Source organism: Vipera ursinii (genome assembly GCF_947247035.1).
Source record: "Vipera ursinii genome assembly, chromosome: 1".
Classification (NCBI taxonomy): Eukaryota; Metazoa; Chordata; class Lepidosauria; order Squamata; family Viperidae; genus Vipera; species Vipera ursinii.
This window is the reverse complement of record NC_139512.1, coordinates 50,083,931-50,109,607: the sequence shown is the minus strand read 5'-3', so window position 1 is coordinate 50,109,607 and position 25,677 is coordinate 50,083,931. Positions and strand designations below refer to the sequence as shown.

General features: G+C 40.1%; 1 protein-coding gene across 1 annotated transcript; it reads right to left on the bottom strand.

The window, feature by feature from the left end:
* Positions 1–6,758: 6,758 nt before the first annotated feature.
* NGB (neuroglobin) lies at positions 6,759–24,656 on the bottom strand (the record flags this gene model as incomplete). Its single annotated transcript, XM_083375635.1, has 4 exons — positions 24,052–24,656; positions 12,743–12,854; positions 8,206–8,325; positions 6,759–6,905 (listed from the first exon to the last, which is right to left on the bottom strand). The coding sequence occupies exons 1-4, from the start codon at positions 24,153–24,155 to the stop codon at positions 6,759–6,761; spliced, it is 483 nt and encodes a 160-aa protein (XP_083231761.1). The 5' UTR covers positions 24,156–24,656.
* Between the last annotated feature and the right edge of the window lie 1,021 nt (positions 24,657–25,677).

Here is a 25,677-nt window from a genome sequence, read left to right as displayed (position 1 = left end):
TGACAGCCTGACATTAGCATGGGGGAGGGGAGGAGAGGGAAAGATTGGAAAGTGGATGAAAGCCCAGTTGAACCATGTGAGAAGCTCCAGCCAGCTGAGGTCAAGTAACAATATGCAGAGCTGGGAACCAAGAACTTGTTTCCTGAACAATATGCAAGCACCTGATTGGACATTTGCAGATAACCAAGGGATGGCCATGGCCAGGGGTAGGCGACCCCCAGGGGGAGGGCCTTCTCTGTGGGAGCACCAGCCCTTTGGAACCAACTCCCCCTTGAGCTTCGGATGGCCCCGGACCTCCAGTCCTTTCTCCGCGACCTCAAAACTTTTTTCTTCCATCAGGCTGACCTGGATTGATGATGGGTTTTTAAATATGTTTTAATTTTTAACTGTGTAGTTAACTTATTTTGGGGCTGTTATTTAATTCTTTTTTAATTTTTGTATTGTTGTTTTTTATTGTTGTTAGCCGCCCTGAGTCCTTCGGGAGATAGGGCGGCATATAAGTCCCAAAAATAAATAAATAAATAAATAAATAAATAAATAAAACCTTGGCTTTTTTATGACTCATGGACTTCAACTCCCAGAATTCCTGAGCCAGCAGGGCTCAGCTTGGAAACTCTCCCTTTCTCTTCAGCATGGCTGGCTCAGGAATTCTGGGAGTTGAAGTCCATGAGTCATAAAAAAGCCAAGGTTGCCTACCCCTGGCCATGGGGAAAGAGGGAACTTTCCTTTGTGTTGTTTGCACAGAAAACCTCAGATTCAGCTTTCACTAATTCTGTAGTTATTTAAGCTTCAGTAAAGTATACTCTTGGCAAAACAAATAGTCAGGAGTCTTTCTTTGCTAGATGACTGAGTGGGATGGTTAACACAAGGTCACATTAATCAAACAATAAATACAATTACTCCAGGAGCCTTAACTCCACTGTTGAGTATAGCTTTTATTAAAATTGGTACATAGTGGCAATTTCACATAACAAAGTTGTTACATAATGAACATGGTTGTATAAAGTCTTGAGGTCAGCAGTAGAGAACATTAACAGCATCTTATGAGGTCAGATCCAGCATCCATTTAGCATAGCATCCACACACAATTCAATTATAGATGAAAGGGAAGGAACACAATATAGGAAAGTGCCTCAACTTAGTCCTTTCATTTATAGGGACATTAAAAGTCCCTATCCTATATTCTTAAATCTCTCACTATCAGATCAAGCTAATACTGCTCTAATTTAAATAATATGCAATTTATCTGCTCTGTACTATTAGCTTACTCTCACCTAGAAGTCCAATCCCCATGACTCTCAGGCAGTGAGGAAGGGCTACCTGCTGCTGCTGTTGCCAGCAACCATCTGCCTTGGCAAATTCTTCCTTCTGTTTCTATGGAAATCAAAAAGCCAGCTTGCTCTTGCAAAAATTGTTGCTATAATATAAGACCACAGAAAAGCTCTAGATCGGACAAACGCTGTGTAGGGATACTAGTGACTCCTTTTGCTTTAGGAAAGAATTACCTAAAATGTGGGGTTTCAAAAGGCAGATTAAGAGTTTTTGAATCCTCAGCAAATCCAGCTCCATCTATGTCCACACCTAGCACATCCCAGAAGTGTGAACCAATAGTAGCACATACTTTTAAGATCAAAGTGGAACATAGGGAGAATCAAAAAGCTGCTTTCCTTAATTTTAAGGATCAGCCTGCAAACTGGAAATGCATGAAGTGCTTTAAAAGTTTAGGCTCCTCAGTTTTCATCTATCATTATCCATATCACTTATTCAAAATGGAGATGAATAAGAGACATATAGCACTACCCAATAAGAATCCTTTCTGGAGGTAGGAAGATTATAGAGCTGAAGAAAAATAGGTGCTATTTTTCTTTAACAACTATTGCAATTCTTCCATCTTGTCTTGAACTACAAAATCTGTGACACTCTGGGAGAAATATATATTCAGTGGGAGAATATATATTTTACATCTAGAATGGTGACTAGGGACTGTATTTGGCATCTAGTAGAATGACAATCTAGAATTTTGAATGAGTATCTGAAAAACTGAATGGCTGCTTTTCAAATTATAAATATCCAATTTCAGTTTATATAAAATGGGATGGAATAGCTAATATTCTGGAAGACAAAACTCAAAACAAAATCTTGATACTTGACTAAGAGAAATCAGCTGTAAATTACAGCATGCAATTTTTAATAGAGACAAATGTAATTTTTTTTTCAATTGGTCAGAACCCAGCTTAAATATTTGGTCATTTTCTAAGCACCAAACTCTAGGAAGGATTCAGACAAATTGTAAGGCTCACAGAAGTGTAGCAAGCAAGACTGGGAGACTAGAAATCAAGGCCTACGAAGAGAGATTGAAGGAATAAAGAATATCCAGTCTAAAGAACAAGGAGGAAGAGTATGGTGTACTGTTTACATATCTGAAAGGCTGCCATGCAGTAGAAGGTGAAGACCTATTTTCTATTGTTCTAGAGTGCAAGACACAGAACGATGTTAAGGAAAGCAAAGAAGTCTCCTGAAGCTAAGAAGCAAAACTTGCTAAGAAGAAGAGCAGTTGAGTAACAGAAACAACTATCTGAAAAAGTGGTAGGCTGTCTTTATGGAATACAGTCAACCAGCAGATGAACAATCAGTGATGCTAGAATTTGAATTCCTTCACCAAGCAAGTTATTCAACTCAAGGGCACAAATGGCCTTTTCCTGCAAAAACGATAGCAGTCTGAATAGATACTACTAGCAAGATGCACGTTGGTTTCTTATAATCCCTAAACAGAAGATAGGATAATCCAGTTACGTGGCCATGATTTATCTTCCTTCACTTCTGTGATAGCAATCAAAGAAGAAAAAAATGGCAGCATTCTCCATGGGCTGAGAGACCAAGTATACATGGACCTTATTCTCTTGGAAAAAGCAGGCATATTCAGGGAACAAGCACCATTTTCTAAAGTTCTGATGACACAGTCTAGATTCCTAGTGGATTAAATATACAGCTATGATAATGGAGGATTGACATTCACTAAATGTTGGTTTCTATTTCTTTAGAGAATTTAACAAAATGTGGTGTACATGTGTGGCCTTGCATGGAGACAAACAAACAAACAAAAAAACAGACAAAAACTAGGAGAGGTATAAAAGAGCTCTGGCATTTCGGATGATAATTTGAACTGCCACTGCAATTGCAAGCAGTGCATTCCAGATCCAGATGCGTCTCTTCTGTTTTTTCAAGGAAATAAAATTCAATCATAATTATGAGCCACTTATTTGCAAATTACCTAATTTGAATGGCATACTAATTAAATAGGCATAAGAAAGAATCAAGCCCTGCAGAACTGTGTGAAGATTCAGTGGGGAACACTTTTTTAAAAAAACAATATTATATTTATGCACAGCTGAGAAAAGGAAAATAAAAGACTTTTTGATGGCCAACAGAGAATCTGATCATATTTTGTGCTATTGCTAGCCAACCATATTCCACAGCTATCTGCAGTCATATTCAGACATATCTGTGTTTACTGGATAATGATGGATTGAGGGCAAAAAAAATAGAGCAGACCACAAGAAAACTATCAGAGAACAGAAAGGAACAGAGTAGTTATCGTGCAGGCCAAGCGATGGTTTTTGAGCTTTTTGTATCCCATCATAGTCTGTAGATGTGCTAAATATGTTACATGAGCTCAATACTGAAAACCTATGATTCTATTAGTACTTTTAGAGGGCCACGCTGACAAATAGCCAACAGAAATCTGCCATTTGATCTAAGACTTCATTCCAAAAATAACATCAACATAAGAGAGAAGCCATTAGAAGAACCTAAACAGGTATTTTATTATATCAATATAAAATCTGATCAGTCAGGAGACATATGATGCATGTTCCTCTTTTATGTTACTTTCCTTCGTTAATTCTATTTTTTTATCCCCAGAGGGCTTATCTGATCATTCCTGCTGGTGCCTGCAGCTTCCCCACACTGTCAAATAAAATGTGATTCAATATTCCAGGAATCCCCCATTGGGGTGTCTTGAAATAAGGAGGATAAGAGGAGACTTTGTTCACTGGGATTGCTCAGAAACATTCAAGATGATGAAAATAAAAGGCAGTTATGTGGAAATAATTAGAGAAGAAGGGTTACAGTGAAGGAGAAATAGGATGGCATATTAGGAAATGAAGAGCACTTCTATCACAGAAATGAAATACACATACCAGCTAAAGCAGCAAATGGGCTTTTAAATGCAGTTAATGTTTGTCATTACGTAGACAAGTGTATTGCACACATGTCGACTCCTGAGCATCTGTTGACCTCACAATCACAAGCTGACAAAAGAATAAGAGGACCAATAAACCAATTAAAATCATATCATTTCCTGTCATCCAGTATAATGCATTCATGTTCTCACAAATATTATGAACGTTATGCTACATACACAGATGCAATAAACTCCACTGAAGATTCTGACACCATCATTACATTCTAGAATACATGGCATCCTCGGATAATTTCTGATATCCTTCAAAGTAATTGTCCTGGCCTGTTTGGAGGGAAATGTACCTGTGTGTATGTGTGTGTAACACAAAAGAATATATATGTCTTACAGTGATACTGCAATAACTAAATAAATGCCAAGGTAGGACTGTAAACTGATTTTTGTAGGCAAAATTTCAGGCATGAAGAACAGGCAAATAATTGTTTCCACTTTATTTAGAAAATTATCCATGTGTTATCATCAAACTATGTAGTTTCAAATATTAAGTAATATCTCAAGATACAATTCTGAAATAATTGAAAATATTTCTATTAATACTTTCCCAAAGAATGGTTGCATCAGTGTTTTCCAGAAAAGCAATCAAAAGATTTTGGCACCTCAAATCCTAACTAATTTATTTGGGAAGAAGGTTTTATAAAAGTTAGCTTTTCATGATCTGCAAAAGATGATCAGGTCTTTCTTAGCCCTGGAATGATTCCAATGGTGCTTGTGGAATAATTCAGTGTAGAACCATATTTGCAAGTTTATATGCTTAGCTCAATAGTTTGGTAAAAGGACCTCAAGCCCCTCTATTATCCTATTGTCATGTATTGTTCTTGCCCTACCATAAAGAAAGGAACATTGCCTCTGTATACAGTAAGCCCAGAGTTGACCTCCATGGATTTTTTTTCTACCAGTATGAGTCAATTTACCTCTGGAGAAAGAATAGCAAAAGGGAAGAATACTGAACTATTTTAAATGCTGCTTCCCTACTCCCAAAATTGAGAAATTGTTACTGACTTTCAAAGCAGGCACTAGATCAAGAAATAGAAAGGCAGTTTTGATTAAAACTCAGAAAGGTAAGTTGTCTTATCAGGTACCCATGCTTGATTGTGTGCCATCAAGTCATTGTCAACTCTTAACACCACATAGATTGATTTTCTCCATGATGAGCTGTCCCTATCTTGATCCTTCAGATCTTCCATTGCTACTGCAACTGAATCCATTCACCTTGTTGTTGATCATTCTTGCCTTCTCTTCCCTTCTATAGGCACCCATAGACTTGTAAAACAGTGCCTTGAGAAGAAAAGAAGATATGAGAACCTAGCAATTGACAAAAATGATGTTATGGGATGGATCTCTTCAGCTAGAAATCAGGACAAAGTCTAAACATTTTCCTAAGCTTTTTCCTGCAGCAGTTGTAATTCCACTTCAAGGTTTTATTTTTGCACAGAAGAAACTGGCAGATACTACATACTTACTAGTTTTTAAATTGTAACTTGAGACTAAGCATTTGATAAGCCCAACTTTTTTCCAGTGCCCAATGTATAGTGTATAGAAGAATTGACCTACTTTTTGGAGAGAGAGAAAAAACTGTACTGCTTATATAATCCCAAAGAAATGCCCACAATTTACAGAAAGAATACCAAGCTTTCCTTACTAAAAAAAAAACCTGGCTAGTCCAATCATCTTTGTATGCTAAAAAAATCTTTGCAGTTGATCTTTATAAACAGAGAGAATAAAAAGCTTTTGAAAACCATGCATTCAACTCAGAGATTTAAAAAGTTCTTTAAAATCCTTTTCTTTTTATTAAAAATGACAATGTATTTTCGTTTTTATAGCTAACCTTTTATCAATGCGATACTGAGCACTAACTGTAAAATATTGCATCTCTGTTCACTTACTGTAACTATAACCTTGTATACTTTTTCCTTTTTTCCTGTTTGTCCATTCTATCGTTTAAAAAAATGATTAATTAAAACAAAAGAGCTTAAAGGCAAGAAAGCCACTGCAGTCAACATATAATTGCAACTCCAGGTTTCTTCACTTTTAGCACCTGCAAACAGACTAGGGGCATGCAAAATTTCAATTTGAATCAGTTCATCTTCACAAAACGCCCCAATTTGAATATTACTCTGTTGTTTTTTTAATGCAAAACTGGCAGTTTTGAGAAATCTCAAAATATTTTAAGGTCAAAAGACCTGTTTAGAGCTCAGATCAGTTCCAAATTACTCAAAGCAGCTTATTTTACACTTGTGGGGAGGAGCTTCACAGAATTGGGTACTTAAAACAGTTTGGACTGAAATGTTTTACATGCCACCACACATGGACCTGCTACGTTGAATTCTAGAGCACACTGTCACACAGAGACAGAGAATGCAAAAATAAGCAAGAGACAGAAAGAAAGCTGTCGAGATTGCTCTGAAATACACATCAAGCTGGAAAAGTGAGCATGCTCTTTCATCAGAGCTGTTTCTGACACAGAACAGCAAAGCACTCCAAGCATCTTGATCAGAGATTATTCCACCTTTCTGCGAACATCCCAGCCGCAGCTCATGGCTTTTACCACAGTGCTATAGAGCTTTGTCCAGGCTTCACGCACATTCAGCTTGAAGGCAGGACCATGGCATTTCTCCAGCATATAGAGTAAGGAGTCCCCTACAGCCTGCAAATCACAAGGAAGATTACAGAGTTAGCATTCAAACAACAGACATCTCAAGACAAGTATAATTTATTAATATTGGAAAGAGATGATGGTCTACCACAGGAACACGGTACTTAAAGCAATGTCACCTTCCCTTCACCTGCTATTAATTTGACTTTTTTGTTATTGCTATCCATCACTGAAAAAGTAATGCCCAATCTCTAAATATAAAAGACAATTTCATTAACTATATTCATGTAGTTGTTGCCAACTGCATCCATGATTGTATTTTGTATTTTGAAAGGGGGGAACTGCATTACGATGCCCTGTACAACTGGAAAGCTTTTAGCATCTAAACAGAGATTTATTTATTTACTAAACTACAACTACAAACATAAGAATCATTGAAAAGCAAATCCACACTTTATCTCCAAATATGACATCAGAGACACATCCTCAGATTTTATCCATTAGCTATAACGTATGAATAGAAAATCCCACCTATACCCCTATTTATGTATTGTTTCTTTTCTTAGCTAGTTTTTTGTTAATTTTTAATCTTTTAACTTTTAATGTTTTAATATTTTAATGCTCTAATTGTTGTATATTGCTGTTGTATAAGCCACTCATTGGCAGGAGAAGGAGGTGGCAAAGGTCAGCTGAGGATGACATGGGGTGGCAGGGGTAGATGGCAGAATGCAGGATGGCCAAAAGGATAGTGACAGGTGAGTAGGGGGAATTGAAGTGCATGTTGCAGTTGTAAACATGGATGGGCTGCTAAGAATCTGAAAGCTGACGACATAACTCCATGGATGTTGTAACAGGCCGTAACTTTGAGGATTGGTTGTAACTACTATTTGTTCAATGCTGCCATAACTTCAAACAGTTGCTCAGTGAATGGTAACTGAGTGAGGACTATCGGTTCCTGTAATGCGGAATGGGACAATGAGTTGGCCACAGCCATCTTGCCATGGCCATCTTGCTACAGCCAACTTGCCACAGCCATCTCACTACAGCCAACTTGCCATGGCCATTTCGCCAGGGCCAATTCACCACGGGACAACTCCCCATGGAAAATTCTACGTGGGTTAACTCAACACAATAAATTTTACCTGCCACTGTTTCTTCGACATTGTTTCCATTTTTGTCAATGGAAATAATGCCAAAGAAACAATGGTGATAACATTTATTGCATTAAGTTATCCCGCATGGAGTTGTCTGCAGCATGTTGTCCGGCAGCAAGTAGGCCATATCAACTTGTTATGCAGCAAGCTTGCTGTGGCAAAAAGCAAGGCACAGCAAACCTGTTGTAAGCGCTTACCTCAAAGGACTCAACCTTGACACCAACTGCTTGATGTTTCCTGCCAAGATTAGCAAGGTAATCCTCTAGGCAGTGCAAATTCTCCAAATGAGTTACAGCTGCATCAATTACCAGCATTACCTACCAAAGAGAAAAGATAATACAATAAAAAAGCAGAAATCTGGAATTCTATTTTGGATAACTCTGACTTTTTCCAAAAGGCTTCTGCAAACATTACAAAGGTTTCTGCTATTATTCACCATAGTGCAAGGATCACCACAAAAGGAACAAAAGCATATTTGAAAGAAATCTGTATCTGCCTAGTGATATTTCCTTCTTCCTTCAATGATTTATTTATTATAGTATTTGTTGAATTTATATCCTGCCACCATTTCATAACTCTTAGTGGGTTACATGTTATGTAAGAAAAAAAAACTAAAACATCCATGGTTTGATTTTAAAAAAACAATATTCAAATCATGAATTTAATGACCAAAATACAGCAGAACACTAATCGATAGTCACTTCTCTGCCCATTCTTCACAACAGCCAGGATAAGCAGGAGTCCAAACTACACGTGACAGAAAACAATCTAGATACTTATCCTTGCCCACCTCTTCAGGGTTCACAAACTAGGAGTTCCAGATAACATGCAAGATGGTGGCTTAGCCAAAAGATTATTACCAAGTCTACTGTATATGTAGAAAACATTTTTATATTGGAATAATTAAAATACATACAGATCATTAGGCTGTTAACAAAACATACAAATACCCCTATTTCCCCTTGTCTGTTCATGTTCAAACAACCACACTTGTGGTGTCTTAACAGAATAACAACAGAAAAACAGAATTGGAAAGGACTTGGAGGTCTCCTAGTCCAAAACCCTGCTCAATCAGGAAACCCTATAGTAGTGATGGCAAACTTTTTAGAGACCGAGTGCCCAAACTGCAACCCAAAACCCACTTATTTACCGCAAAGTGCCAGGGCTGCATCAGCATTGTGGTGCCCTCAGGCGGGGGTAGGGAGGCATGGCCCAATAGGTGGGCATGGCTGCAGTGGTCATGGCAGACTGGGTGAGCATGGCTGGGGCCAGCCCCTTGCCATCTCTGGGGCATCCCCGGGGGGGCCAACGCTGCTTGCTTGCTTGCTCACTTTCTGCCCTGTCACTTCCAAATGCCATGTGCTCGCTACTCTGGCGAACTCTGCTGGGGCAATGGTGCGTGTGCCCACAGAGAGGGCTCTGAGTGCCACCTCTGGCACGCGTGCCATAGGTTCGCCACCACTGCCCTATAGCATTCCAGACAAATGTCCAGTCTCTTCTTATAAACCTACAGTGTTGGAGGACCCAAAACTTCTGAAGGAAAGCTGTTCCACTGATTAATTGTTCTATCAGGAAATTTCTCCTTAGTTCTAGGTTGTTTCTCTCCTTGATTAGTTTCCATCCATTGCTTCTTGTCCTGCCTTCAGGTACTTTGAAGAATAGGTGGTCACCCCTCTTCTTTGGGGCAGCCCTTTAGAAATTGAAACACTGCTACCATGTCACCCCTAGTCCTTCTTTTCATTAAACTAGACATACCCAATTCCTGCAGTCATTCTTCATATGTTTAGCCTCCATTTCCCTAATCATCTTTGTTGCTCTTCTCTGCACTCTTTCTTGAGCCTCAAAATCTTTTTATATAATGGCGACCAAAACTGGATGCAGTATTCCAAGTGTGGCCTTACCAAGTTTGTAAAGTGGTATTAATGCTTCACATGATCTTGATTCTATCCCTCTGTTAATGCAGCCTAGGACTACATTGGCTTTTTTGGCAACTGTAGCACACTGCTGGCTCATATTTAAATTATCCACGCATTTTCCAGTTATTATACAAGCAATTCTGACTCACTTGGCATTGATAGCCATAAGTTATCTCACAGAGAGAAGCTATCAGATTAATTCATTTTGGTTTTACCTTCTTGCCATTCTTCTTGAGTGGTTTTTCTTTCTCAGAAGAAAAAGTGAACAAAAAAGAGAAGTGTTTTTCCTATTTATTCATAAGGAAATACCTTGATTAGAGCACCTTGTAGGCAGTTTCAAAAAGAAAAGGCCAAAATGGTTGCAGTGGTAATAGTTCGTTTCAGGACCATATTCTCTAAGTAGAGTCTGCCCACCTATGCAGTTGGGCCAAGAGGAAAGGCTCCAGGTGCTTAACTCTCTGAGAATGGGATGGAAGGAGGCGAGCACACGGAGACTGATCTTCCATCATGGTATCCTTCTGGCTCAAGGGAATGGGAGTAGGAGCTACTGCATAATGGCGATTATCCTCCTTTTTTCGTCTCAATCCCGCCAAGACTGAGTGGCTGTGCATACCGGCATCTCGGACTGACCAGTCCATTCCATCTTTAATGATGGGGGGTGAGGTGTTATCCCCCGTCAATAGGGCTCACAACTTGGGTGTCCTCCTGGATTCGCGGCTCAGTTTTGAAGACCATATAGGAGCCGTGACCAGGGGGACCTTTGCCCAGGTTCACCTGGTACGCCAGTTGCAGCCCTACCTGGACCGAGATGCCCTGCACACAGTCACTCATGCGCTTGTGACCTCCCGATTGGACTACTGCAACGCGCTCTACATGGGGCTGCCCTTGAGGACCACTCGGAGGCTTCAGCTGGTGCAGAATGCAGCCGCGCGGGTTGTGATGGGGGTTTCCCGATACTCCCATGTAACACCTCTCCTCCGCAAGCTGCATTGGCTTCCGGTTGCCCTCCGGGTGAGATTCAAGGTGCTGGTGATGACCTATAAAGCCCTAAATGGCTTGGGTCTGGGATATCTGAGGGAACACCTGCTGCCGGCATCAAGCTCCCTTCGTCCTGTGCGCTCCCACAGGGAGGGTCTTCTCAGGGTACCGCCGGTAAAAGATTGCCAGCGGACAATACCCAGGGGGAGGGCCTTCTCTATGGGTGTGCCGGCCCTTTGGAACCAGCTGCCTGTAGAGCTTAGGACTGCCCCTGACCTTCGCTCATTCCACCGGGACCTGAAGACCTGGCTCTTTGAGCTTTCTGGCCTGGACTGAGAGTATTAACTGGGGTTTTAATTGTATTTTAATTGTAATTGGGGTTTTTATTTCAAGGTTAATGTAATCATTTTAATTGTTTTTAATTTTTGTAATTTGCTGTATTGTTTTTAAAAAACCTTGTGAACCGCCCTGAGTCCTACAGGAGAAGGGCGGTATGTAAGTCTAATAAAATAAAAATAAATAAATAAATAAAAATTTATTTGAGGCCAATTCCAGTTGGTGTTGGAGAGAGAAAAAATTGAGCCTGAGGCTCCTCTTTGTGGGTTGCCTCTGAACTGCACCCTCATGCTACTCCTCTTTAACTACATAAAGCCACTAGGCCAGGTAATCTGTCATCATAAGGAATATATCATAAAGTACATCAACAGTATCCTTGTGAAACCAGTTATACTTGTTGTTGTTAGCTGCGAAGTCGTGTCCGACCCATCATGACCCTATGGACAACGTTCCTCCAGGCCTTCCTGTCCTCTACCATCTGGAGTCCATTTAAGCTCACGCCTACTGCTTCAGTGACTCCATCCAGCCACCTCATTCTCTGTCATCCCCTTCTTCTATTGCCCTCAATCTTTCCCAGCATTAGGCTCTTCTCCAGTGAATCCTTCCTTCTCATTAGGTGGCCAAAGTATTTGAGTTTTAGCTTCAGGATCTGGCCTTCTAAAGAGCAGTCAGGGTTGATCTCCTCTAGGACTGACCGGTTTGATCGCCTTGCAGTCCAGTTATACATCTCCACCCTAAACCAACCAAGTAATGCCTCCATGTTACACGACTGCTCCACAAATTGTCCTAACTCCCACCAGACTTTCAGATGCAACTCATCTATAAAGCTATGCATGGCATAGGGCCAAGTTACTGCCTTTTTCTAGCAGGGTGGGCATTCTCTGGTCCCTTCCAAAATCAATGTCATCTTGTTTAACCTAGGAGTCGCATATTCTGTTTGGCAGACTTGCCTTGTGGAACAGCATCTCCTGAATATCTGGGTGGCCCTAATCCTGTTAGGCTTTCATAATACTCTGAAGATATGATTGTTGCCTCAGACTTAGGAAGTTAGGCAAGCACTGCTGTAGATGTGATTTTATGAATGGGATACTATATATTGTTTATCTTGAACATCATAGGTCATACCTTTTGGGTTTAATGCTGTAATATGGGCAGCCATATAAATTATTTAAATAAATAACTTCAATAAGTTTTTATAGTTAACAATGGATTAGATGAAATATCTTCATAAAGCCACCATGGGTGTGATAAAAAGATTTACATTGAAATATTTATTTATCACATGTTTAAAATCTCATATTTTTTCAAGAAAATGAGAAGCTAAATAGTTGACAAGAATACACAGACTTTATACTCATGGGTTTTACAGTTTGGAGTTACATATTTATGCTGATCCACTATATACAGTATAACCATTACATTTATCTGATTCACCTTTATACTAGCTGTATACCTGCTAACATAAACTTTACCAGTTGGGGTAATTTATTTTATAAAGCCTCACCTTTCTAATGTGTTCCAGGAATTCAGGTGATGACAGGCATTCTTGAGGAGTAGAGAACTTCTTGCAATTGTACTTGAAAAGGGGCAACAGTTCTGGATCCAAATCAAAAAGCCTAAAATATAAGGAAGGACATCCACCCGTTAATTATTTGGTTTCCATGCAAATAAGATGTTAAGACTGCAGTATCAGGTCAACAATTGCTTTCTTCCATCTCATGGGCTATCCATGGACTTCTTCTGGAAAACAAATTCATTTACAAAAGACAAGAAAACCAGAAATTCAACCTCAAAAGGAAATAAGAACAGGGCCCTGTGGCTCATCTCTCTTCATGCCCCACTAGTTTTTCAGGGAAGCAAACCAACTCAAAAGAAGATAAAGCTTCCTCTTCAACTTTCAGTATAATCTCTGACTTCACAACTGTCTTCATTCCCTAAAAGTATGTGAAGCTGGGCTGGATTTTTGGGCAATACATTTCCTTTATGCTAAGGCAGAATGACTTTGCTTTCCTTTCTCCTTCCTCAAGTCAACAGACTTGAAGAAGACAGTGCACCAATTGCATTCTTCCCTACCCTTGTCCTGCCTCATGTCTGCTATTTATTTATTTAGCAATATTTATAGAGTTGCCCATCTCATACATAAGTGAGTCTACAACAAAGTTTAAAACAATATATGCAAACAATATACAGTATATTAGGAAAATAGATAAGGCAATGAATTCCTAATGTAGCACACCTCTCTTATTACCTGTTCAAGACTTGCTTGAGCATATCAGGAAAAAGATATTAAATATAAATGTATATTTCATACAGAAAGGTCATATCATATCATCAAATGATAAAGATTGACAGTAGAGGCAAAAATCCCCGGAAATTATAATATTTAACAAAAGCACTGGAAGATAGGTAGTCTCCTTCCACACAAAAATGTTCCAACATAATTTTGCTTCCTGAATTTATTTCACTGAAAGCCACTGTAAACTTCCTTGCTTAATATCATTCATGCTTTACCTAGCTATGGTTCATTTTGTCAGAGAGCTGTATTTAACACTTATCTCTCCCCAAATGGAAATGGATTCTTCCATCGTGGGGTTGGAAGGGATCTCAGAGGACTTCTAGTCCAATGCTCTGCTCAAGACAAAAGTCTTATACCATCCCAGCCAAATGGTTGTCCAGCCTATTTCTGAAAACCCCGGTGATGGAGCATCCACAACCCAGAAGGCAAGCTGTATGATTGATTAATTATTCTCACTGTCAGAACATTTCTTCTTATTTCTCTCTTTGACAAGATCCCTTTACTTTTTGCCCTGCCTTTTGGTGCTCTAAAGAATAAATTAGTCCCTTCTTCTTTGTAAGAGCCCCTCAAGCACTGGAAGCCAGTTATCATGTTCCCCCTGAAGCTTCTCTTCAATAGGCTAGGCATACATAGGTCCCTCACCATTCATTAAAGAATGACCCTTTATCATCCTTGTTGCTTTTCTCTGCACACTTTCCAGGGTCTCAACATCTTTTCTGCATTATGATGACCATAACTGGATGTAGTATTTCATGTATGGTCTCACCAGCATGGTGTAAAGCCATATTATCACTTCTCATTGTCTTGACACTATCCTTGTGTTGATGGACTGCATTGGGGTTTTGGCAACTACAGCACACTGCTGGCTCATATTTTTATTTTATTTTAATCCCATTTATATCCCGCCCTTCTCCGAAGACTCAGGGCAGCTTACAATTTAAGCACAAACCAACATGCTTAATGCCCCCAACAATCTGGGTCCTCATTTTACCTCGGAAGGATGGAAGGCTGAGTCAACCTTGAGCCTGGTGGGATGTGAACCTGCACTAATTGCAGGCAGCTGGGGTTACTTAAGGAGGCATTAGCCCACTGCTCCACCAAGGCTCCTATATTTAAGTGGTGGTCTACTAAGATACCTAGATAGATCCCTCTCACAATTACCACTGTTCAATGTTCAGTCAGGTACCACCAATTTTATACCTATGCATTTGGTTTTTCCTGCCTAAGTGCAGGATCTTAATTTTCTCACCTCTGAACTGCATCTTGTTGGGTAGAGCCCAGTGCTCAAGTCTGTCAAGATCCTTCTGGATCTTGAACGTATCTTCCAAAGCATCAACTATTTCCCCAGTTTTGTGTCATCTGCAAATTTGATGAGTTCCCCCTTCTATCCCCATTTATGAAGATGTTGAAGAGTACTGGGCCTAAGACAGAACTTTGAGGTATTTCACTGCAAACCTCCCTCCGTTTAGATGCAGTTCCACTGACAACTACTCACTGAATTTAGTTACACAGTTTGTGAATCCATCTAGTGGTGGTACTTCTATCTCATATTGATATGGGATCTGCTTTCTCCCTGTTACCTGTCACTATCTTGCCATCCCTTCCCATTAGTGGACCTATCTTTTCCTTGATTTTCTTCTCGTTCCTTACATACTGAAGGAAACTTTATTATTATTATTATTATTATTATTATTATTATTATTATTATTATTATTATTGTTGTTGTTGTTGTTGTTGTTGTTGTTGTTGTTATTTGGCCTTGGTAGCTAGTTTTGGGTCACTCTGGGCCTTGGCTTTCCTGACCCCCTTCTTGCAGATTTGGGCTGCTTCTTGGTATTCTACATTAGTTAAGTGTCCCTTCTTCCATTTTTTAGTATATTTCACTTTTTTGTCCCTCAATTTGTCAGAGAGCTCTTTATGCAACCATGCTGGTCTTGTATGGTGTCTTTTGTTTTTCTTTCTCCATGGTATTGTTTTCGCTTGGACCTTCATTATCTCATTTTTCAAGGTTTCCCAAATGTCTTAAACTAGTTTTCCTTTTAGAATATCCATCCATGGAATCCTTCCTAGTCTCTCTCTTATCTTACTGAAGTCAGCTCTCTTAAAGTCTAAAACACTAGTCTGACGTTGTTCAGCTACCTGTGGTTGCATTACGGTGAATTCAAATATGTCGTGGTCACGCTCCCCCCAAATCCCCATAACTTCTACTCCCTCAACCATTTCATCCCTCTGCACATCTCATCTGTACATTCCAAAGTTAATGTGGATGTTAAAAAATACCCTGGAATAGACCGTGGAGATGATGCAAGTAGCTCCTGTATTGAGGAGAGGAATATGAAGCAGTTCCCAAATGCAAGCAGAAATCTATTAATGACATTGGATGAAACCCTGCATCCCTACTTCCAAAATGATCCTGAAATGCTCAATATCTGCAACAGTATCCAAAAGAACAATTTAAGGATCATCTTCAAAATGTGTGGAGGATAATGTTTCCTTTTTCATTCTATGAAATAGCCTCAGATTCTTATTAGCTTTTTATTATCAGGTTGGATTTTACATATGCATGTCATCCACAGTGGCCTTCTAATCCTGTCCCCTCTGTAGTTATTCAGCCTCTAAATAGATAAATTAACTAATCTCCCAAGAACATTCTTCCTGTTTACATGGCAGGCATCTCTCCTAGTTATTGAGGGTGCATAAGAAACTACAAGATCAGTATGCAGTTATCATATACACATAGTCAAATATATTGGCGCAAAGTCAAACAAACTGGCACAAAGAAATGTAACATCTTTGCTGCGTGAGCTGCACTGGATACCAGGTTATTTCTGGGTCCAATTCAAAGTGTTGGTTATGGCCTTTAAAGCCCTACAAGGCATAGGCTGTATTGCCTATGGAACTGTCTTCGTTCCATTACCTCAGCCCATCCCAATAATTTTTCTGTCACTCTTAGTCCATTCATCTTAACTGGGGAGAGGGTCAGTGTTGACTCTTAGCGACTATCTGGAACAGTCCCTGCAATTGTCTTGGCAAGATTTCAGAAGTGCCGTTTCCTCCTTTCTAGGGTTGAGAGAGAGGGAGTAGACCAAGGTCAACCAGTTGGCTTTAAGCCTACAGCAAGACTAGACCGTACAGTCTCCCAGTTTTAGCCTGGTGCCTTAACCACTACATGAAACTGGCTCTCACTGTCTCTTCAAGATACTAATATGTTAAACTGGAAACCACTAATGGGCAAAAATGGCAAGAAGGTGACAAGTAGCAGGAAGAAAGCAGAAGTGATTAGCTCATTTTTTGCATCTGTCTTTACACAAAAGGGGGAAAAACCTATCAAAAATACCATAAAATGCAAATTAGGAATGCAAGTCAAAATAGGCAAGAAAATATCCCAAAGGTGCTTTTCCAAAAGGCAACTGGACTTCTTGGTTTTTTCCTTGAACATGTTTCACTTCTCATCCAAGAAGTTCTGACTGAATGGTGGGGAATGGAAGGATTTATATTCTTTACAGTTAACTGGTCATTAGTACTCTGCTCTGAGGGTCAGTGTTAGCTCTCTGAGAGTCATTGAGGCCATTTGGGGTTTATCTGTATCCTCAGAGTCACCTGGATCAGAGTGCAAATAGATGTGGGACTTTTCTTGAAACTGCTGAGAGGATTGTGTTGTAGACAGGAGATAGATGGTGTCATATTCCTCCCTTTCTGTTGAGAGGGGGTTCTTCAATTTTAACATAGATGGCCTCTTTGATCTATGTTGTGGCCTTCAGAAGTGGCCTTTGGAAGTTGTGGGTGCTCTATGTTTGGAGGTTTTTAAGATGAAATTGGACAACCACTTGTCTGAAATAGTATAGTTTCCTGCTTGAGCGAGGGATTGGACTAGAAGGCTTCCAAGGTCCCTTCCAACTCTGTTATTCTGTTAAAACAGGTGGCCAACTTGTAATTCACAGTCCTCTTCTGTGGCCTTATTGGACTCAGGCAGTGGGTGGGAACAATTTTTTCAGAGGATTTTGGTAATTTAAAGGCCTACAGATCACACCATGGTGTTACAAACCATGAGCTCAGCCACAAAAAAAGTTTCTTCCTGTGCTCTAGATCATATTATAATCTTACTGTCAGTATTTTGATATCTATTATCACTAATTATGGAAGCTGGAATTTTCATTCAGCTGCATCTGGAAGGCCTGAAGACTCCCAAGATCCTTTTTTGAGCATTCAGTGTCAGTTCAGGTCAGTTTGATGTAGAAATGAAATTTAGATCTTAGGAGTTAACACGTATCTTTTTATACTTATTTACCCTTAACTTGGTGGAGCAGCGGGCTAATGCCTCCTTAAGTAACACCAGCTGCCTGCAATTAGTGCAGGTTCGCATCCCACCAGGCTCAAGGTTGACTCAGCCTTCCATCCTTCCCAGGTAGGTAAAATGAGGACCCAGATTGTTGGGGGCAATTAAGCTGACTTTGTAATAATGCCGCTTGGGGGGGGTGTATGAAAGCCCTAATAAGCAGGCATATACATAGAATGAAGGCTACTGCTAAGCTTGTAAGCCGCCCTGAGTCTTCGGAGAAGGGCGGGTTATAAATGGAATTAAAATAAAAATAAATAAAACTTGATTTATGTTTTGAGACTTATTTATCTCTCTTGATGCAATGCCCTTAGACCATTCCACAATCCCTTTTTGATTTTACCACAACGAAAGATGAGTTAACATATTTATTAAAGGACAATAGATTAAATCAAAGTCAGTAAACCACTTCTGCTCATTTAAAATCATAGTACTGAATGTTGAAATCAACCTCAACTGTTTTAAATTTCCAGAGGTCACATCCCACTTGCTTCTTCCTGTTTTCTACTTCTTAGCCTTCAGATTACAAAATGTGACAGGCGTTGTTCAGCTGCTCTCTTGTATCTACCATTTCCTCTGCTGGAGAACTGATTCTGGAATTAATTGTGCTTGCCCCCAAGGCTCAAGCCTGGCATCAGTTCGGGTGATTGACATGTCACAAACAATTAGAAATATCTCCAATATGTTTTGCAGCACTATGCAAATGTGGAGGGGCTTGGGACTGCTCCCTTAAATTACCGAAGCCATATTTGGTAGGAAGAAAAAATCCAAAATGCAAAGTACAGGCTATAGAAATATATTCCATGCATCTTTCTCTTGCTGGCTGATGATGCTGGATTTCATTGTCTATAAACTTTGTTTTTATGGTGCTTACTCAAAAGCATATGTTGTTATCACTTAAAACATAAAATATTGTTTAAAATTCTCTGTTCTCTGTCCCAAATGCCTTAACACCTAGGCTTTCTATGAGTTAGTTGTAATATTTAGTACTACAAAAGAGATATTCTGAATATGATCAAGAGCATTTTGATATTTTATATGCTCCATGAAAACTATGGGAAATTTTTTTTAAAAGTTCCTCTTCTAAAGCCTAACTTAAACTAAAACCTGGAGCATTTGAGAGAAATAAAATGGCTTTTCTATATGACCCAATCAATTTATATTAATCCTAGATTTCTGTATCATTATTATGTTTTTGTCTTTCAATTCTTTCCCATAAATTATATAAGAAGACATATACTTTGATCAATATTTAAGACAACAGAAGTTTCTAGCAAAAATCAGAAACTGAAAAAGTCATGTTGAAAGAAAAATCTTCATCAGGGTCCAGTCCAAGCTGGGAATAATCAAAATGGAGGCTGTTTTAGAAAGAAGGTTGTAGTTTATTGAAGAGGAGAGCCAGACAGAAATATGGCTCTGGGAAAAGCTGACCACATGTAGCAGGGAGTGGTGGATTTTTATGCCTTCTGGGGCTCTTGAGGTTGTTTTCTGTTCCTCTTTGAGGCTTTGTATTTCCTATGTCATGTGCTTTGAGTTGAGTCTGAGTATGCTCCTTTGGCATTGGTGGGTTAATACTATTATGTCCCGTCTTAAGAGTTTGGGTGGGGTATGTAGATTTTAAGGGTCTTTGTCTTCCTAATCTCTTCAGCTTCTAGCAGGAAGGCTCCAACCTTCCTGAATGGATTATTACATCTGCATTTCTAAAAGCTGGTTTCTGCTTTTGGGGTTGGGAGAGAAGTTTCTGCCTTTTAAAATATCTTCTCCATTATTCCTTTGGGGAAATATATTCTGCCTTTTTAATATTCCCCCAAATATTTCTTTCTCTGGATTCTTCCCACGGTCACTTAATTTTATATACTGTAATTGCCCTGCTAGAAAAATGCTTTCATTAAAAAATAATGAAATCCATGTGTAAATGTGCTATATATTCTGATATCCATGGTTATTGCCCATGGTTTCCAAGATGTGTGGGCTGATTATATACAGTACATTTTATGCACATTTGAAACATTAAGTAGAAAAATATATTTCCATTAACCCAGATGTATTGACAATTAAAAATGTTGGCTATGAAGCAGACAAAATTCACGTTTAAAGAATTTTCTTACAGTGCTGATGAACAAAACCAAATTCTAACCATTCAGATGGTAGAAATGTGAAACATAACAAATCATGATAGAGAAGAAAAACTTACTTGCTGCAATCTGCTAAGGTGCCAGGAGTTAATAGAAATTGGTTTAATGTATTTATTTTCCAGATTGAGGTTTTTTGTTTTTTGTAAGGAGTTTTTTTAATTAGAAAATAACTACCTTGGAATGCAAACATTGGTTTTCAGTCTCCCAGATATATAATTTCATAATCACTGCATTACATTAATCACTTTTAATGATATTTGCAAGTTAAAGCTTTAAGAACTATAAGATCAACTATATATTGTACCCTCTAGAATGTGTATCAATGCAACTCCAATTCTGCCCTTTAAAAGAAACTTTTTAACAGCTTTATGATGTTCAGGTGTGAAAGAATTCACTTGTACTTTTCATAGCTGTCTCCATCAGCTCTTACAGCACGAATAATTGGAGTAGCTTAATTATTTTGAATATTTCAAGCATTACAATATATTCTCAGTGTAGTTTAAATTGATCACATTTTTAAATAATGTATCATTTTAAATAATTTCCATCAGCTTTTATATCATTAATAAGTAGCTAGTTTCTTTCTTTTAGATACTTCATAATTCATCTATATATTCTCAGTACAATTTACAGGAAATGTGCACACATTTTGTCCATTTTTAGATTATAAGAAATCAAATTCTGGTTTGGGTAATGCACACACATACAGAAACACAATATTGAAGCAAACCCCCTACACACACACACACACACACACACACACAAACACACTATGCCTTGGGAATTATTGATTCCTTTTTATATGGATCGCCTTTTGATGCAGTTCTTTTGTTTAGTTCCTGATATATTTTGCTGTTTTTTTTAAGTAACAGCAATAACAAATAAATGTGAAAACAAAGAAAGCAAAAGGATTTAAAAACAGAAGTCACACAAAAACAAAAAGCATATCATCTAAAGATCATAATATTGAGCTATGACACAAAACTTGAAAACATTTTCATCCAATATTTCAATGTAAAAAGGCACTTGATTTTCTTTAATTTATTATGAATCACTTCCTTGATATAACAAAAAATATAAACAAAAATTTAATTAAAAGTTTCTTTAAGACTCTGCTGTTTTTATCCTATGATATTTAGGTTTTAAGGACCATTTAGCTAAATAAATACATATTTTATTTTTCCAATGTTTCCACAGTAAATTAGAAAATTCATAATAAATATATAAATAAAATAACAAAACTGAACTAATGTCTCATATCATACTATTTATACGTATGTCCTAAGGAAAACTGACAATAAAAGTTCACTACAGTGAATTATGCTATTGAGTGATAGTTATTAAAAATCAAGCTGGACATTGCCAGTTCTTCTGTAGCACCTACTCAGCCAAAACAGATTTCCTATCAAAAATTAAGTACCTAACCCTCTAAATTGTAGAATTTTAAATCCTTGCTTCACATATATTTTTCTTATAATAATGAGATTCAGTGAATACTTCCAAGATTCCTAATACTATCAAAACATGTTGTACTGCTGTTTGCACGATCACCATTAGATTCCACCACCCCCCCCAGGATTCAAAAACACGGAAGTGCTTAAATAGTTGATAACAATTCTGTACATGACAATCATGTGATTGCCATCTAAAAACGCATATTGTAAATCTTTGGATTTAAATGCATTTCTATGAGCAAGGCCAGGAAATTGCTTTCACAACTGGTTTCCAAAGTCCAGAAGCATCCTATTTCTTGTGATTAAGTTGGTTATTTTGATTGTAGATATTTATCTGTTCTGGCAACACTGCCCCTCCTAGCATTGCAAAATGCAATAAGAATTTCAGGAAGAAGAATGATTTACAAAAAGACTCCCTGGCTTGTTCATTAGTATGTTGCATTTTTAAATGCTAATTTTTTAAAAAAAAATTCTTAGGATTTGACATTCTGCAATGCCTCCTGAATGTATCAAATTTCTCAAATTTAGTCCCCAGTGCAAACCATCCCACAGTTACAGAGCTGCTTCTTCACCTTCACATGGATTTCACATTTCAGCAGTTCTTTCCCTTCTGCCTGCTTATTAAAGGAACTGTTTTGGACATGATAACCCTGTAGTGGGTGTGAGTTTCACATTTTTCAGTGGTAGGGAATGTTGTATTCTGAAGCTTCTATTCTTTTTAGGGAACATTCCAGGGATCTCTATGCCAGTAATGATCCATTTAATAATCAACAGAAATACTTTGCAATCTTTTGTACACACACACACATACAGGTGCATTTGGGTTTTCATAAACAAAACTCATGTTTTTTTTTAAATAAAATATCTTTATATTGGTCCACAAAAAAGAAAATCTAAAACTGACATTTTGCACAATTCACTTGTTAATTTATTTCCAGCCTTTCCTCTAGGAGCGAAAGTGGTACAACTATCACTCCATCCTCCATTACTCCACAACAACAACAATCCTGTGAGGTAGGCTGGAGAGCGACTAGCTTAAAGTCACAGAATTAGCTTCCATGGCCGAGGGTAAATTTACCCCTGAATCTTCTTGTTAAAGACCAGCCCCTTTTTCAAATATCTGGGTTCCATTACTTTTTAGGTCTCTGGTAAGGCTATTTACTCAAGGAAAAAGGAGGGATTAAAAGGGTATTTGTTATTACAGTTAACCAGTCCCCAAACTAAAGTACTATTCTTTTACAAAGGATGCAAGGATTATAGTATTAGAATCTCTTCAATCAACATAGCAAAATAAAAGAAACGCTCTGCTGGATGAGCCCGAAGGCCCATCTAGTGACGAAGGGTCCTTGGTGCTGTCTGAGCCTGCTTGTTTTCTTGCAGATGTTTCATTACCCAAACCAGGTAACATCAACAGTGACAGCACCAAGGACCCCTGGTGTCAACCCTGAGCTACAAATATTCAATATACAGAATATACAAATGTTCCCCTTTATTATTTTTAAACCTGTCCAAATTGGCGACTCCCTGCCTACATCTTGTGTTTGTACTGCCCCAGTTTAAGAACACAGCAGGGGAATGGAATCTCTTCGGTCCTAAAGTTTTAAAGTTGTTAAAACCAGCCACCTTCTTCCTTCTTTCTCTTACCCGTACTCTTGAAGATTCACTGTCATTTATATGAATTTAACCAGGCAGAGAGTTCTTCACTGTGCCTCCTGCTCTAAGATCAAAGGGTGGAGCAAACGCACAAATGCATGGAAGGCGTGAATAACAGTTTCTGGTTTTTCCCAGACTTTTGTTTTGTTTTGTTTTGTTTTTTTTTTTTTTTGTTTTGCTAGCATCCCACATAGAGCAATAGAGAGTTATTTGAATGAGGACAATAGACACGCAAGAATCGAAAGGGGGAAAGCAGAAAAAGGAGCCTGCTTCCCAGCTAGCTAAGGCAGCGTTTCCCAACCTTAGGAACTTGAAGATGCGTGGACTTCAACTCCCAGAATTTCCCCAGCCAGCTATGCTGGCTGGGGAATTCTGGGAGTTGAAGTCCACGCATCTTCAAGTTCCTAAGGTTGGGAAACACTGAGCTAAGGGACGAGAAGAGCAGCCGGGTGTCTTAACCTTTGTCCAGCAATCAAAGCCCCCATGTGGTGCTCCAAAACAGCCTTTATTCAGAACACCGCCTGTCGATTCTCACCCTCTCCAGCCCACCTGTGCAGCCCAGCAATTTCTTAGACGCTGGGAGCTTTTAATCCAGCACATCTGGAAGGGCACCGAAGAGGGAGCAGATGCCCTGGAAAGGCATTAAAGAGCCGGAGGAAGGGGGGGGGGTTACCTTAAAGAAGGGAAATGGGAAGGGTAGGCTAAGCAAGGCACAAGCCGGATTCATCCCAAATCAGTGGCTGGCCAATCCAGGAGGGTACGTTTCTGGCGGTGGGAGCTTCGAATTAAGTTTGCTGAGGAGGATGGAATTACTTCCGACGTTGGAAAATGCCCCGTCTCAAACCTGAGGCTTCTCTCCCGGCGACCACGATCCCTCCCCTTTCGTTCAAGAGCATCCACGTTGCGCGCTCTCCGGCCTGGCGACCTATCTTGCCCTACCTGGTGAACAGGACGGTGCCGTGCTCCAAGGGGCTGGTGCCCACTTTCTGCCAGCTCTCCCGGATCAGCTCCTGATCCGCGCTGGAAAGTCCGTCGCGCTCCATTTTTCTCCCGAGAGCGAACCGCCGAGGGGGAAACAGCGAGCGCCGTTTCGGGAGCAAGAGCTTCGCTGGCTGCAAAGAGGCTCGGGCTGCGCTCGGAGTCGAAGCGGGGGGGGGGGTGGTCCGGATCCGGATTCCCCGAGCCAAAATCCCCTGGCTGGGCTCGACGGAAGAGCGGAGATTGGGAAGCCGCTTTCTCGGCCGGAGCTCGCAGTCACATCTCTGGAACGGCTTCGCTTCTTTTTTTTTCTTTTTCTCTTTTTCTTCTTCTTCTTCTTCTTCTTTTTTTTTTTTTTTTAGGGCGCCACTCCGTTGGGAGGAGAACAGTCGCCCACCCTGCCCAGAGAAGGAGCCCGAGCGCTCCGGGGAAACGCCATGTTGTTTCTCGGAGCCACAAAGAGGAGAGGATCCCAGATCCCGCGCCTCCTCGCCCGGCTCTTCCTGATTTGCGATCGGGAAGGCGGCCCGGCCCTGCCCCCGTTTCGCCCGAACGGGCACCAGCGCCTCTCCCCCGACGGCAGCACCTTCCCAGCCTCCCGGGGTAGTAACGACCTGGCCACCGGCGCTCTTAAAGGCACAGCGCCGTCTTTCAGTCCCCGTCGAAAACAAGAGCCCGGAAGATATACCCAATCTGTGGGGGTCTCTCTCAGCCCCGGCTTAGGGGACTTCGCTTGACCACTTTTCCTTCGAAGGAGAAGCGGGGGTTTGGGCTAAGGAGAAGCAGCCGGAGAGAAGCTGCAGCTGGCCGTCTCTTATCTCATCCCCTGCAGGAGTTGACAAAGAAGAAAAAAAAAGAGAGGGATTTGCTACCATCTCATCCTGAAGTCACCTCTTTCTTTACTCGGAGGCGGAGGAGCTTACAACCGAGGGAAGGCAGGAGCTGAGTCAATGACTCCCACTTGCTTTCCTCTCTTGGCCCCAGGGCAGAGGGGGACCCTAGCCCTGCTTTGCTGCTTGTGCCTACTCACGGGCCCTGAAGGAGAGCAGCCCCTGGATTTTCTCATTCATCTGCGCTTCCCTCACAGCCCCCAAAGGAAGAGAGAGGAGAGGGCAAGTAAAGGGGTAGCACCTTTCTTCCTGGGTCCACTTGTCAGAGCAAATGAGGACAAGGGAGCAGGCCCCGTTCTCCTTCCTTCTGTCTCTGCCCAGATGCCCTTTGCTGAACTGTCAGAAAGGGGAGCCTGCAAGAGCACTTTAAGCACTCTACAGTTAGTGGCCAGCCAGAGGGGGGGGGGCAAGCATCACCTGGCCCTGTCTTTGCAACAGCAGGAAGGTTGAGTGTATTCAAAGGATTCGCTGCCTTCCTTCCTGTAAGGTGGGACAAAAGTAGAGGGTCATTCATTTAGCATAATTGTCATCACTGCCCTGCCCTCATTGAGAAATGAGCAGGTGAACAGTGAGCAAATGAGTTGTCCACTCTTTATACTGTCCAAGGATGAGCTGGCTCTGTGTGTCTGTGTGTCTGTGTCTGTGTTACATCTCTGTGAGAATGAGAGGAAGACACTAGATCTGAATAAAGGTGGTT